The sequence below is a fragment of the Anolis carolinensis genome, chromosome 4 (genome assembly GCF_035594765.1).
Source record: "Anolis carolinensis isolate JA03-04 chromosome 4, rAnoCar3.1.pri, whole genome shotgun sequence".
Taxonomy (NCBI): domain Eukaryota; kingdom Metazoa; phylum Chordata; class Lepidosauria; order Squamata; family Dactyloidae; genus Anolis; species Anolis carolinensis.
In genome coordinates, this window is record NC_085844.1 from 207,408,601 (window position 1) to 207,425,283 (window position 16,683).

The following is a 16,683-nucleotide window of genomic DNA, read 5'->3' on the forward strand; positions in this document are numbered from 1 at the left end:
TTCATGGTAGCCAAACACCAACAGTCTTTGGTGCTTCTGTTGCCACAAAAATGGCAAATTTGAAAGGGTGATAGACCAATGCAGCTATAAGGAAACCAATAAACGCTATGAGCAAACTGAAAAGACAAGTGTATAACCCACCTACAAGGTTATTTGTCTCCCACCTGTTATCTTTAAACTTAAGTGTCAGATCTGTAGTCAAACAGAGACATTTGGATTTAGATCTTAAAGAGCTTGAAAGAGCAGCACATTAATCTTGTTTTTCCATTCTTTGGGTCTATAAAGAAGAAATGGCCTAACTGGGTTCATTAATTACCCCCACACACAGGAAGGCTTTCTTCTTGATAAGGTTTAATGTTCTTCCTTCCAATACTTTAGTTGAAAGATATAATAAAACCCCACTGGACAACTGATACTGCCCTGTTACAGTATTGAAGTTGAATCTTTCTGCAGTTGGTTTTCTACCTTCACAGGGGTTAGAGTCACAGGACACCAACAAAAGTGATAAAACCATGAATGTTTATTGGCCTCTCAAACTTCATTTAACACACACATACAAACAAAGTAACTGTGATGGTAGGATGGCTGGGTCTGGCCACGTGGGAGTTCCCCCATGCATCCACTCACTCACTTAGGTGAGTGAGTAGATGCATGATGGGATGAGGGAAGAGGGAGGAGGGTGGGCAGGTGATGTAAGGGGCTCTGGCATAGAGAGAGGGAATCCCACCGCTCTTTCTTCCTCCCCTCCCCTGTCCCACTTTTTCTGTCTAATAATAATAATAATAATAATAATAATAATAATAATAATAATAACAACTTTATTTTTATACCCCGCCTCTATCTCCCCAAAGGGGACTCAGGGCGGCTTACATGGGGCCAAGCCTGAATAAAAACAATAGCAATATAAAACACAACAATAGACAAAAAACATGCACAATTATAAAAATTTAAACATTAGCCAATAAAAACAAATGACAAGAACTAATAAAAACATGGATTGAAATGGAGAGGTTGTAAAAGTAGAATGGGTAAGGTGCACCATATAAATATTGTAAACACAAGGTGACTGATAAAGTGCTGCAAATTCTTGGAAGTGCAAATTGGGATGGGAATAGACCCTGTGTCTATATCAAGTTGTCTACCCTGTCTCTGTCTACCCTGAAGACATGTACCCAGCCGACCCATCTGCCTTCCTCACACTTTCCCCGCCCCCTACACCCATACAAGTGAGTGAATGCACATGAAAACTCATACTGACCCTCTTCACATTTTTCCAAGCTATCCATTTGTCCATGCTAATAAATTAACACAGAAACACAAGTGAATGCATGTGTAGCGGGTTTTTCTGACCAGTTGTACCTGTTGGTTAACTCCTTGACATAGCCTCAGTGTTCACCCCAGTCTAAGGCTCTTCCCATGACCTTGTAGCACCTTAACTTCCTTCTTGTTTACAAGTTCCACTCAGTGCACTTTGCCCAACTCATTTTATGTTTTTATTGCTGTGTTTCTCAAGTGTTTTATAATGATTGTGATTTTTTTAATGCCTTTTAAATTTATTTGTGTGATTTTGTATTTGATATTATTGTATGTTGGTTTTATATCTGTAAGCCGCCCCGAGTCCCTCTGGGGAGATGGTGGCGGGGTACAAAAATAAAATAATAATAACAATTATTATTATTATTATTATTATTATTATTATGCCATCCTTCCTCGTACTCCTACATCCCATTCTTCTCTACATGAGTAAGTGAACAAGAGCATGCACAGGGAAACTCATGCATGCACATTCCTTCCTTGTGTTCCCCTTGTCCTCATGTAGTGTGTGTCTTTCTATCAAATATACCTTTTAATTTGCTAATCTTATGGTGTAGTAACTGCAAATGAAGATAGTTGAAAATTGCACACTTACAGTAGGATTAGATATAAATCTAGAGCAGGACATTTTGTTTCTTGAAGCAAAGGAAGACAAAGGATATAATGGCATCCCCTCTGCATTGCACGTAAAAAAGCTGACTGGATTAGCAGTTGAATTGTAGTTACACAGTAGTCTTGTTCAATCTTTTGGAAATGTGTTTTTATTATTATTATTATTATTATTATTTTATTGTATGACACAGCAAACAAGATAGATATGCTGGATTTCGTTTCACAAAATCACAAGTCAAACACTTCCCAAGTGTCTAGGACTGTGTTGTTGTTGTTGTTGTTGTTGTTGTTGTTATTATTATTATTATTATTATTATTATTATTATTATTATTATTCTTGCCTGCCTCTCCTTGTGACTCAAGGCCAGTTACAGCATAATTAAAACACATAAACATTATAAAAACTCCACAAATATACATATTGTAGTAGTAGTAGTTTATTTAATGCTTAGACCATAGGTCTTTCACATATAGGACAAACAAATAAATACATAAAGACCATATAATTAAATACAATACAAAATACACCATTAAAATACTATTTAAACCATTAAATGCTACATAAGTCAATGGTGAAATGCACCCTTAAAATGTTACATAAAATACTGTATGAAATAGCTCTTGCAGAGTTAAAAACCAAGTAAAATTCAGCATTATTAAAACGTCAGCAAGAAATAACTACACTTAGATAAAAGCATTCCCAGAACAGTCGACTGTAATATCAGAAATTAATCTTGCCAGTATTTCTATAAAAGACACATATTAAAACGTATTTCTATAAAATAATATTTAAATACACAGAACACAGATGAAACACAAGACACGAGTTTAAAATTCTTGCTTAAAACTAGAATGGGAAGAAGGGATCATGTTAGTCCCATCTCTATCTCAAGTTCTTTCACTCTTTGCATGGAAAGTCATGAGGGACCAAGTAGGCTGTTTTTACACTATACACATGATTAGGGATCCTGTGGAAGCAGGTTATCAATGTATGGAAAATATTCATGTGGAATGATAGCTTTTCTTTGTAGACTCAGAACTGGAGATGGAAAGGGCAGCATCAGCATGCATATCTATTGATTGATTTCAATACATTTCCAGAAGTGGGTGAATGAGGTGGTTGGTGACAATATGGTGGAGGTGACAACATGGGAGGATGGCCAGCTGCATAAGAGAAACAGCTGAAAGGTCGAGGTTTGGGAGAGGGGGTTGAAGTTGCTTTAATGCCTGAGGCATTTGCCTCTTTGTTTGCTCTAACACAGGTATGGGCAAATTCAGGCCCAGGGACCGAATGTGGCCCTTTGGGCTCTTTTCTCAGGCCCTCCCCTTTCTCACTATCCTAACCTTCCTTCCTTCTCTCTTTCCTTCCTCCTTCCCTCCCTCTCCCTTCTTTCCTTATCTCCCTTTTCCCCTTCCTCCTTCCTTCCTTCCCTCTCTCTTTCTCCTCCCTCCCTCCCCCCTCCCTCCCTCCCTTCCTTTCCTAACCTCCCTCCCTTACTCCCTCCCTTTTGTCTTTCCTTCCTTCCATCCTTCTCTTCCTTCCTTCCTTCCTTCCTTCCTTCCTTCCTTCCTTCCTTCCTTCCTCTTCCCTCCCTCCCTCCCTCCCTCCCTTCCTTCCTTCCTTCTCTTTTTCCTTCCTCCCTTCCTCCTGGGGGATGTTTAGCTGGGAGAAGAGAAGGTCGAGAGAGAACATGAGAACCATGTTTCAAGAGTTTAAAGGGCATCACATTGAGGAGGAGGGAGGGGGAAACTGACTTTCTGCTGTTCTAGAGACCAGGGCACAAGAGTTCAAATGACAGGGACAATGATTTGACTGAAAAGGTGAGGAAGAACTTCCTGGAGGTTTTTCAGCAGAGGTTGTCTATTGAGAATGCTTTGATTGTGCCCTCTTACATGGCAGGGGGTTGGACTGGATGGCCCTTGGGGGTCTCTTCCAGCTCTAGGATTCTAGGATTATATACCAGGAGTGGGCAATACAGGGTCTGATGTATACACTTTTTTTCTCCTGTCTGCCATCTCATCCTGACTAAGGCTAATTCTTTTGGGATCCAAACGTCCACATCTTTCCTTCACTTTCTGTCTCCAAAAAAGAAGAGAAAGAGGAGGAAAAGGCAGGAAGGGGACTTGGGGAGAACCCTCTCCCGACCCACCTCACTTCGGCCTGCTATGCGGCCCCTAAGTTAGAAAGTTTGCCCATATCTGCTCTAACATGTATAGTTGGCATGGGGGGGGGGGGGAAGGAAATTGGCTTACTTTCCTGAAAAGAAATATGTAGATGCCAAAGAACTTTGCTTTCCTCTGAAAACTGGACAGGACTTTGTCTTTTCCAGCTCACCTTATCTCTGCATGCCCCCTGATAGTTTCACAGAGCAATATTAGTTTTATGAGTTTTTCCCATTCTGATCATCTGAACCTCTGCATTAAAGTACATTGTTTCTGTTTGTTCTGCCCTCTTTGAAGCCTGGGGTATAACTGCTAAGGTACTATAACTGGGTAGTTAAATAACAAGCATATCTTCCCTTCTTAACTGTGGGGGTATCTGTTGCTTATAAACTGAGCTCTTTTTCTTTCTTTCCTCCAGTACTCTCAGTTTGATCTCCCTGCCATTTTGCAATGGATTTACTAAATTGTTCCCACTGAATGTGTCTCTTGTTTGGCATGCACACAAGATCAGGGATAGAATTTAAATAGAAATATTTCAAATGCATCCACGATTCTGATGGCTGCCTTGACAGAAATCACTAACCCTACTGTGAAATTCACAAGAAAGGACATTGTAATGGGTAAATAAGATACGGATTGTCTGAAGGCTATAAAATCATCCACAGCCATCAGAATAACTGAGCATTTCAAAGGCTGAGGCACAATCTTCAGACTCCTACTTAAGAACAATTTGTTTAGGCTATTTGCTGTGTACATAGGGCATGTGGAATCAAAGAAGGGAAAGCATTGAGCTTCACATAAATTATCTGCCCACAGAACAGACCTTTTCTTTGGCTCACCTCCCAGGGATTTTCTAAAAGATTTATCTTGTAAAATGCATATGCACATCCCTTAAATTCTTTTGAAAGGCTTGCCCTCACTTGGTTTTCTTTTCAGACAGAACAAAGCAAATGTAGCTATGCTCGATGAATTTTAAATAAAAAGAAATACCTTGCCCCCTGGCAGCTAAAAAGGTCACTTAAGGCAATCTTGGATTTTGAAGCCCAGAAGTGCTTGCAGGTATTAAATTTTTAAGAAAAGTTAATATTTAAACATTCTGGAACAGATTCCACCTGCTCCCATATAAATGTCATGCCTATTTTTCCTCAGTTCATTATTCCCCTTTTACTGTTGCTCTTGAATTTAGGCATATGATAGGCATTTTTTTATGTGAGTGGTGTTTTCCATTACTTTCCCTTGTAAATATGTAGGAGAATGCATTTTTGGACATGAAGTGATAGCTGTCTACAGAACTGTGCTATTTTGAGCATTGTTAACTCACAATAAAGTCATGTCTACGTGGAGAATGGCAGACTCTGTCTTCAGGAAGGTGACTGCATTAGATTGTCTTTTTCTACTTTCCGACTGTGATTCTGTGAAATGCTACTGTATTGTGGATTTGTCACTTCCAGCCATCATTGATAAGGGGTTGTTTTGTTATTGATCATAAACTGAGTGTTTGTAGGTAAGAATCTATTTCATCTAATACATTCAGTGGATGACAAAGGTGATTGTTGTTAGAAATGGCACTGGATTTAATCATTTGAAGTGGACTGGATGGGGGCAAATAAATTGAAGCTTCTGGACAAGACCGAGTCAGTTGAAAAGCAGACCAGGGAATGGGGATTCAGCCTGTGTTAGATGTTTCTGACGACCAGGTTTGTAGCTTGGGTGTGCTGCTGGATTCGGCTTTAAAACTGGAGACCCAGGTTTCTGTGGTGTCTAGGAATGCTTTTACACATTTAACTTAAAACTAGGAAACAGTATATTATATCTAATATATAGATACTAGCTGTGCCCGGCCACGCGTTGCTGTGGCAAAGTATGGTGGTATGGGAAATAAAGTATTGAGGAATTGTTGGTAGTTAAGGTAAAGGGTAAAGGTTTTCCCCTGACATTAAGTCCAGTCGTGTCCGACTCTGGGGGTTGTTGCTCATCTCCATTTCTAAGCCGAAAAGCTGGTGTTGTCTGCAGACTCCTCCAAGGTCATGTGGCATGACTGCATGGAGCGCCGTTACCTTCCCGCCAGAGCAGTACCTATTCATCTACTCACATTTGCATGTTTTCGAACTTCAGGGTTGGCAGAAGCTGGGGCTAACACTCCCCCAATTCAAACCTGCGACCAGGGCCGGCCCCACTAATGCGGCAGCTGACGCCGCCGCCTCGGGCGCAGGCCCGGGGGGGCGCCGTCAGGCTGGGCGGGAGGCGGGGCACCGCCCTGACGGTGCCCCGCCTCCCGCCCAGTGCGCCCTGGCCCGTCTGGCCTGCTAGAAAAGGCCAGACGGGCGAGCGGGAGTAGCGTGGGAGGCGGGGCCAGCTCTGACGCCGCTCCCCCCCCCCGCCCAGCGTGCCTTGGCCCTGCCTCCCACGCAGCGTGGGAGGCGGGGCCAAGGCACGCTGGGCGGGGGGGGGGGGAGCGGCGTCAGAGCTGGCCCCGCCTCCCACGCTACTCCCGCTCGCCCGTCTGGCCTTTTGTAGCAGGCCAGACTCAGCGGAGGTTTCTCCAGGCCGCGATTGCGGCCTGGAGGAACCTCCGCTGAGTCTGGCCTGCTACACAAGGCCAGACGGGCGAGCGGGGGTAACGTGGGAGGCGGGGCCAGCTCTGACGCCGCCCCCCCCGCCCAGCGTGCCCTGGCCCCGCCTCCCACGTTGCGTGGGAGGCAGGGCCAAGGCACGCTGGGCGGGGGGGGGGGGGGGAGCGGCGTCAGAGCTGGCCCCGCCTCCCACGTTACCCCCGCTCGCCCGTCTGGCCTTTTGTAGCAGGCCAGACTCAGCGGAGGTTCCTCCAGGCCGCAATCGCGGCCTGGAGAAACCTCCGCTGAGTCTGGCCTGCTACACAAGGCCAGACGGGCGAGCGGGGGGTAGCGTGGGAGGCGGGGCCAAGGCACGCTGGGCGGGGGGGGGGGGGGGGAGCGGCGTCAGAGCTGGCCCCGCCTCCCACGCTACTCCCGCTCGCCCGTCTGGCCTTTTGTAGCAGGCCAGACTCAGCGGAGGTTTCTCCAGGCCGCGATTGCGGCCTGGAGGAACCTCCGCTGAGTCTGGCCTGCTACACAAGGCCAGACGGGCGAGCGGGGGTAACGTGGGAGGCGGGGCCAGCTCTGACGCCGCCCCCCCGCCCAGCGTGCCCTGGCCCCGCCTCCCACGTTGCGTGGGAGGCAGGGCCAAGGCACGCTGGGCGGGGGGGGGGGGGAGCGGCGTCAGAGCTGGCCCCGCCTCCCACGTTACCCCCGCTCGCCCGTCTGGCCTTTTGTAGCAGGCCAGACTCAGCGGAGGTTCCTCCAGGCCGCAATCGCGGCCTGGAGAAACCTCCGCTGAGTCTGGCCTGCTACACAAGGCCAGACGGGCGAGCGGGGGTAGCGTGGGAGGCGGGGCCAACTCTGGCCCCGCCCCCCCGCCCAGCGTGCCCTGGCCCCGCCTCCCACGCTGCGTGGGAGGCGGGGCCAGGGCACGGGGGGCGGGGCCAACTCTGGCCCCGCCCCCTCACTATTCGCCCTGGCCCCGCCTCCCACGCAGCGTGGGAGGCGGGGCCAGGGCACGCTGGGCGGGGCCAGGGCGCCGGTGGCGGGGGCGCTTTTCAGCACCCCCGCTTTACATCAAAAAATATCTCCGGCCGGCCCTGCCTGCGACCTTTCGGTCTAGAAGTTCAGCAGCTCAGTGCTTTAACCTGCTGCGCCATCAGGGGATATTATTTGCTAAAGCTTGTGAATATACTATATTTCTGTTTGTTCTTTTTTTTTGTCTGTTGGAGGCAAGTATGAATGCTGAAATTAGGTGAAATATTAGCATGTAATGGCCTTGCAGCTTTAAAGCCTGGGTGTTTCCTCCCTGAGGGAATTTTTTGTTGGGAGGTGTTAGCTGGCCCTGATTGTTTCCTGTCTGGAATTCCCTTGTTTTCAGAGTGGTGTCCTTTGCAATATTTTATGTGCTTCTACTGTCTATATAGATGAAGAAGTACCCATATGCAGTGGTTGAGCGCACACAGTCCCCCCCCCCCAAAAAAAAGTCTGTGGCCCTGAGAAAACAGAGGATTTGCCAGACTTTGGTGATGGGAATACTGTGTTGGGAGGTGTTAGCTGGCCCTGATTTTTTTCCTGTCTGGAATTCCCCTGTTTTCAGAGTGTTGTTCTTTATTTAGTGTTCTGATTTTAGAGATTGTATTGTTCAGTTTTATTATACCACAGTAATTTTTATATATTCTGATTTTAGTGTTTTTGAATACTTGGAGCCAGATTGTATTCATTTTCACGGTTCACAGCAACACAATAATAATAATAATAATAATAATAATAATAATAATAATAATAATAATGACTTCAGTAATATGCACTGCTTCACTCTCTTCTCAGCTTCCTTTCTGGAAGAATCCTTTCTTGAGAGGTGTTAGCTGGCCCTGTTTGTTTCCTTTCTGGAATTCCCAATTTCCCTGCTTTCAGAGTGTTCTTCTTTATTTACTGTCCTGATTTTAGAGATTATATTGTTCTGGATTATTATACCAAAGTAATTATTTCATATTACAGTAGAATCTCAGTTATCCAACATTCGCTTATCCAGTGTTCTGGATTATCCAACACAGTCTGCCTTTTAGTAGTCAATGTTTTTGTAGTCAGTGTTTTAAATTCATTATGATATTTTGGTGCTAAATTTGTAAATACAGTAATTAGTACATAGCATTACCGTGCATTGAACTACTTTTTCTGTCAAATTTGTTGTATAACATGATGTTTTGGTGCTTAATTTGTATAATGATTACCTAATTTGATGTTTAATAGGCTTTTCCTGAATTCCTTCTTATTATCCAACATATTCACTTATCCAACGTTCTGCCGGCTTGTTTATGTTGGATAAGTGAGACTCTACTGTATATTTATAATCTTATATTATCTTCTTAGTACTGGATTATATGAGGTCCCTTCTACACAGCTGTATAAAATGCACACTGAAGTGGATTATATGGCAGTATGGACTGAAGATAATCCAGTTCAAAGCAGATAATATAAGATTATAAATGGGTTATATCGCTGTGTGGAAGGGCCTTGAGTCTACACTGCCATATAATCCAGTGCCAATTAGATAATCTGTGGAAGAGGCCTAAGTGAGGCCTAACTCTGCCTGTCCCCTGGGCTGAGTCGGTTGCTAGGAGACCAAGTGGGGCGGAGCTTAGCCTTCTAACTGGCAGCAGACCCAGTGGGTGGAGCTTAGCCTTCTAACTGGCAGCAATTGGATAAAAACAATTATTCCTCTCCCTCTAATTAGGACTTTATTTTTATTTTTATTTTTGTTGTTGTCGGAACCTAGGGGCAAAGATTGTGCTGCCAAATTTCTAGGTTCTGGGGCTTGTACTTTTTTTGTTTAGTGGAGGGGGGGCACCATTAGTCTCACACACATATATATATATACACACACACACACACACACACACACACACACATGTATGTGTGTGTGTGTGTGTGTATATATATATATATATATATATATATATATATATATATATATATAAGAATGAATGAATGATCTGGCCATGGTGACTTAGTTCCATGCTGTTTGGACTACTGTAATGCTTTACTTGGGAATATTTGGAAACTTCATCTGGTCCAAAGATTTCCAGCCAGATCATTAAGCAATTCAATTTACACAGACCAAAGCTTTTAAACCGTTTCCACTTGTTACCCTCTCCTCCAAATACATTTTTACATGACCCTAGGTGTGTAGGTATATAAAATAGTATAAAATCAAACATTTGCTGATAATAAATTACCACTTGTGTTGCAGTCCAGCCTCCTACTTGACCCCTTTTTCACCCAAGCACCACACAGATGAACAAGAATAGTAAGAAAAGAGTACCTAATATAAAAACAGTTTCAAAATACATCCATGAGCTAGATTCCCAGAACCTTAACAAAAAGCAATGACCAACTCTGAATAGGAATTCCAAAAACCACTTAAGGTAAAAGCAAGAAATTGTAATCCAAGGTTTGTTGCACTTAAACTAGAATTATATCCAAAAGCTTGAAAGCATCGACATGACCATTGAATTTGACTATAATCCCAAAAGCTTGAAACTTGAAACAAAATTTGTAATCCAAACAGGAGGCATGGAACGTAAACAGGAAAACAAGATACAGACTCAAAAACAGAACTCCTAACTCAAGAGCTCCCAAAACAGGCAACTTAACTCATGAAAATCCAATGTTGATTTCCTGGACATTGACTCCAATTCCTTAAGAATTCTTCCTCTTGCTCTTGACATTACCCTTTCTCACACCTGGGTTCCCTTTGTCTATCTTCCCTTCCTATCTTCCAGATTTGTCTCTATTTCACAATGTCCCTTTTGATTTGTAAATGCTGGGTTATCTATAACCCTCTTGTCTCTTCCACATTCCTTTCAGAGTCAATTGCTGACTGATTCTCATGAAAATCATTGGCTGTTTCCCGGACAACAGATCTACCCAAAACATTCCCATCATCTCGAAAAACACTTTTGCTTTCCCACACAGAAACACCAGGCTCAACCAGAAAATCCTCATCCTCATCCTTATCCTCAGAGGCTTCACAGGCTTCAACAACTTGCAAGCTTGCTAAATAAGCTGATTTCCCTTTTGTGGAATATAGCTGAAGAATTTTCTGCACACTCCACAGTAAACACTGCATGTTCATACCAACTGATTTGTATAAGTGTGTGGTGTTCTGAAACGTTTTAGTGTTGCCATTTTTTTTCTTGAACCCAGCACTGAGCCAAGGGGACCCCATTTAGGGTCAGGGGCCACAGTTTAAGAAACAGTGACATAGTCCGAACTATTTATGCTCCTTTTTAAAATAGCAACAATTGCTACCAGTTTGTTCAAGCAAAATTTGAAGTGCTGGTTATAACTTGTAAGGTTCTATGTAGTTCAGATCAAGGCTATCTATATCTGCTATATGAGCCTGACCAGGCATGAGGTCATCAGGAAAGTCCCTTTTCTCAGTCCCATCTTGTTGCAAAGTGAGAAACTACTCATCAAATACATTCAGTGGATAGTGAAGATCATGGTAAAATAGCACTAGATTTAGTATTATTAAGTGGACTGGATGCTGCTGCTGCTCAGTTGTTTAGTCGTCTTCGACTCTTCGTGACCTCATGGATCATTCCACGCCAGAGCTTTCTGTCGGCCGTCGCCGCCCCCAGTTCCTTCAAGGTCAAGCCAGTCACTTCAAGTATACCGTCCATCCATCTTGCCCTTGGTCGGCCTCTCTTCCTTTTTCCTTCCAAACAAATTGAAGTACGAATGTGAGAGAAGACCTTCTTGGTGGCCTCCCCATGGCTTTGGTAATCTCTTTTCAGGGAGGCCAAAAATGTGTCCTTCTGTCATTAGATTAAAACCTTTTTATTCCAAAATGTTTTTAAAATGGAAAGTTTTTAATGAATGACCTGGGGGGGGGGGGTTCTGTATTATTTTAAATTTAACTGTTTAAAATAAACTTGTGTAAATCTTTTAATATTGCACTTTATTATTTTAAATTGAGGCTTGAATGTTTTAATTATATTGTTCTTTCAAATTGTAAGCCACTTTGAGTTCTAATTGTCAGAAAAAAGTAAGATACAAAGAAATAATAAAAATAATAAGAAATCCATCCGTCTCATGCAAAATTTCAACATATATGACACCCTCAATGAATGTTTTCTCTCATTATATAGTTGTGACATATCACTATATATTGTCATAGATTAACATGGCTAATCATTTCCCGGTGTACTCGGCTTGGTCCTGCGCTGTCCCCGGCATACTCTATGAGGACATGGGTAGTCACCCTTGTAGTCATACGTGTTCTCAGGGCTGTTTCTTAGCATGCTGCCAAGAGTCGGAATGGAGCCCCACTGGAAGTAACCCTGCATCATGTGATGGGCTCTGTCATGTTCTGTCTTGGCTGCACTTTGGCAGCGTACTAGGACAGGCAAAAAGCCTAATGTGATGAGTTCCTAAAACATGTACAATATATCTCAGTTAACAATGCAGGTGTGTTCTTGGTACAAAATTTGGTACTAGAAGCAGAAATAACATGGAAAGATTAGGGGCAGCAGTTCAACATGTTTCAGCAGACTTTTTATCTAGAACTAACAAAATGCACATGTAAAATGAAAAACCAGGTATGGCTTGTGTTAGTAAATAAGTTTTTAGAGACTACTCGAAACTTCTCAAAATGCATCTAGGCATTATCTTTCTTTCACTAGCCTCTACTGTAGATATGATTTTCATTTTGGTACCCAGGCTTATAGATCTATGCTTCTTTAACATGTGCAGGGAACTGGTGAGGCAGACATATTTGCTCTCCGGTTTTCTCTCTGTTTTGCTGGTCACATATCCTCAGTAGTGCGAGGTACTGTGAGGTACACTGTCTGTCCTAGCTAGGAACCCACAGCTACAGTAAGATTGGCTAGAATTCCTTACTAGCTCAAGCTTTTATTGCATTGTTAATTACAATTGTATTTCTGCAACCCAATGCTGAAAGTCTGTGTGTCTCTAGCCTCAACATCCTCCCACTGACAGTACCTTTAAAATACTCCAAACTAGACAAAGGACAACATTGAAAAATTGGAGACTTTATTAAGAAGTTTCTTTGTCAGATATATTTTTAACGGAAGTATACCTGTACTTGTATTGTAAAACAGTGTATGAAATGTCTCTGTGTATGTTCACATTCAAGCATACATGAACTTACATTATGCTGTTTGCTCGATATATGTATTATATAGATTATTGGATAGAGAGAGAGTAAGGAAAAGGAGATGTATCTGTGGAGAGAAAAATAACTTAAGCATCCTTTTAATATGGCTCATTTTCCCCATTCCAATAATCTCTGAGTATAGTAGGGATTCCAGTATGAACACAAAACAGCCTGTTTTCCAGTACTTGTTTATCAAAATGTCTTTATTTATCCAATCAGAAAGATAAGAGGTATAAATATATTTGCCTCCTACCACCATTACTATTGGAGTTCACAGGATCCATAGATGTTTGTGTATGCACTTCAGCACACATTAAGCTCTGGAGTATGTGTTTCATAAGGATAGCAGGAGTCTGACAGATGCTTTGTCTTTTTTTCACAGGTTACCCGGTAGATTTGGGAAGATCTACACTTAGCTGGTATACACTGCGTTGACATGGCCAGCATTGTGAAAATGGCACAACATGGCTTCTGTTCAGGTGCAAGATATTGCTTTTATGCTCTGCAGAGTTGGAAACAGGAGGACTTCTTTGGCACAGGATAAAATGCAGCTGTGATATAGGATGTCTATTTTTTATGGGCGCTTTACTGTTCTTCCTTATCTACATCTGCTAAGGGAGTGGAATCACCATCTGCTCCCTCCTGCTGCAACAGCACCAAGGATTACAGAAAAGGGTTGATACCCCATCTGTGGGTGAAAGCGTGAAAAAAACTCCCTTGGATTTCAAGATAAAATGTTGCATCAGCTACTGATTAAGTGCAGCCTCTAAGGTATTTTACCACCACTTGCTACTAAGTCTTCAATTATGGGTCTTGAATGCAGTTAAAAGAACTCCCTTCTCCACATTTTCCTTTTATACCATGGACATATCTGTGAGAAAAATGTACTATTTCTTTCCCTCCTGCTCAGTTAAATGTTGGAGTTGCATAGAATCTCATGATGGCAACAAAGAAAAAACAGCTTTCCTTCCTTTTACTTCTCCTGTGTTTTTGGTTGGCTAAGGCAATTGCTGAAAAAATCAAGGTGATGAGTGGGTGTTGTATGCACATTCGATTTGAAAAATAAAATTAGTGTTTTTACAAAATTTTTCCCAATTTGTTGCTTTTCTTGCAGACAGACTTTGTGTTAGGATTCTGGAAACAAGAAACCAGATTCTGATCCTTGGTGATAAAAAATTAGAGGAACTTTAAGAAAGACCATGCAGTTACTCCAACATTTATACAACTACAAGCTTCAGATTCTTTTCCTAGGATATGTGAGAATCTACAGTATAAGAAACAGTATATTACATCATGCTTGAAACACAGGAACAAATATAATGTGTTCCCTTTGTTTTCCATAAGGAACAAAGAATGCCCCCTCCTGGTCTTTCACAGCTTCCCCTTACCTGCCATCATTGTTTATTCTGATCAAGTTCATAAAGTCTTGTCTTTTCTGGGTTTTTTTCAAAGTAATTCAGTTAAATTATTGTTAAAATTTTGTTCAAAATATTACAAAGACTGGGGCTTATCTTTTTTTTAAATCTTGGGTCTAGTAGAGTCTGCATTTTTCTTGGAGGGCTGAAACAACCTAGTTAATATATAGTACTAAATCAAGACTTGTACCTAGGAACGATATAAATCACAGGTTCCTCTCAGGAACCAAATCATTGCTCTTAGTAATATGTTTCTCCAAACAAGAAAATATTGAGGACTATGATAAAAATGTCAGCTTGTGATTTCATTTCTGTTTGCACTAATATCAACATGGTAGGAGTAGCATTTCCTTGACTCCAGCAAATTAGGACAATGTTTGGCAGTAAAGAAAATCAAGAGACATTGAAAACTGGTATAGGTAGTGAAATTCTCAGTTGCTGATATGCAGGAAACCTGGTTCTTAACACAGAAATAAATGCCAGAGCCTGCTTAGTATTTGTAAAAGGTAATGCCAGGCTTAGAAGGGATAGTGTTTTTTTAACATTAGTGATTAATTTTTTCCAAGGGGGTTGTTGACATCCACCCCAATTTAATTACCATCCATAAAACCTGTTCCATATTTTGTCTTATTATGGCTACCTTGATTCATGAAGGTGTGTTTATTTAGTTTGGGGCTGGGGCTGAGAATGATTGAGCACCTTGTAAGTATAACCCAAAGTTGAACATTTCCTTCCAACTAAAATGAGGAGGATTTCTGGAGTACCCAGGGAAAATGGAGCAGATAAAGAACTGCACTTGAGAACTCTGCCCTGCCATGTTTTACAGTGGCCTGGCTTCCATGCTGTGACTGTATGACCTGCTGACTTTGTTACCTAAATGTTTTTGTAATAGACTATGTTATACCTGCTTCCAATGCGATGTAAATACCAGACTGTGAAATATTAAAGTTTGTTTTAATCTCTGCAAAATGATTTCATTGATTTAAATATAAGATGACTTTTAGATTGTGCTGAAGGAAAATTACTGAGATCTGAAGTCATTTTCAATTGGGGGTTGCAGGGAAGAGAATGTTATAACATGCTCATGTATTCAGCTTTCTATTACCTTATATTGGGGATAGGGATGCTATGGTCTTGCAAATGTTGGGAGAAACAATTGGCTATGATGGACAGGGCTCCTGGGCTTCCAGTCCAACACTATCTGAAGGTCTACATGATATTCTAGCAGTGGTACAACACAGTTGGATTGTTACTTATGTGAGTTTTACATTCATGATTCTTATTATCCATGGTTGTTGTATTTGTTACCACCTCTGATGCTGCCCTATATGTAACTGAAAAACATGTTCTGTCTAGGCATTTTCTAGGTTTCCAGTGTGATTTTTATTATGTTCCCCTGGAAGATGACTGTAGAATTGCTTGGAGAATCTAGCCATACCTCAAGAACTATTCTCTCTGGGCATTGTTTGGTCTGCCAATGCTATTCTATTGTTAACATCAGGTAGAAGTTGACCACTGGAATCATGATAGAGGACAAAGAGATGCCTAGCAAAATGTTCTCTCAGGTAAAAAAAAAAAGTGTTCCCACTTGTACAGTGTTTATGCACCCCAATGCCCACAAATGTGGAGGGTTTGTTGTACTTCACATTTCCTTGAAAACAAAATGCCTAGCAAAATGCAGCCAGCTTTCATGGGTTTGTGACTGAAATTGCATTGAACTCAGTCTAAGACACTGCAAGTCAACACCTATCCATGGAGGGATCCTTCTATAGCAGCTATCTATATATAGCAACAGAACACCCTGACTCTAACACACTCCAACATGTACTCAGACATTGCACCAGCTTCTCAGGAGCGAGCAACAAGCCTGTGTAACTCTCCAACATTTCCATCCAGCTTCCCTCCCCATCCAGTCAAGGGATGCTTCCAGACAATAATTTAATGTGTGCAAAAAAGGTTTAAATAACCTGTTTTCACACACATTGCTGTCCCCATGCCTGCCCCTCAAAAATGGGCTTTCCCGGTTGGGTGTCCCCATATCATTGAGGTAAGTACTGCAATGGCATGGGGCCACCCAACTCCCCCCTCCAAAAAAAAAGCCCTTAAAATAAGTACAAACTTACCAGTCCGCCATGACGCATCTCTGAAGGCCTTCTGGAGCCTAGACATGACGTGCCAGGAGGTGAGGGGGAAGGCCAGGAGCAATCCCCCCCCACGTCCTAGCATGCCATTTCTACATGCCAGGAGGCCTTTGGAGAGGCCTCATGGTGGCCTGGTAAGTTTGTACTTATTTTAAAGGCCTTTGAGAGGGGGGTTGGGGAGAGGTGTGCCCTCCTCAGTTCTCCAGGCTGTTGGAAGCCTGAAGAACCGAGATGGGCTGTGGGGACTGACCCTGAGTTTGTGGAAGCAGTCCAGTGGATCAGTCCCCACAAGGCCCATA

General features: G+C 42.5%; 1 protein-coding gene across 2 annotated transcripts in view; it reads left to right on the forward strand.

The window, feature by feature from the left end:
• The window catches only part of tafa3 (TAFA chemokine like family member 3), a 165,648-nt gene extending 150,436 nt beyond the window's left edge, over window positions 1-15,212 (forward strand). For both annotated transcript variants that reach the window (XM_008109846.3, XM_062978665.1), the window contains exon 6: window positions 13,211-15,212. In XM_008109846.3, coding sequence (XP_008108053.1) covers window positions 13,211-13,222 — 12 coding nt within the window. In that variant the 3' untranslated portion in view covers window positions 13,223-15,212. The remainder of the gene's footprint in view (window positions 1-13,210) is intronic.
• Window positions 15,213-16,683: the final 1,471 nt, after the last annotated feature.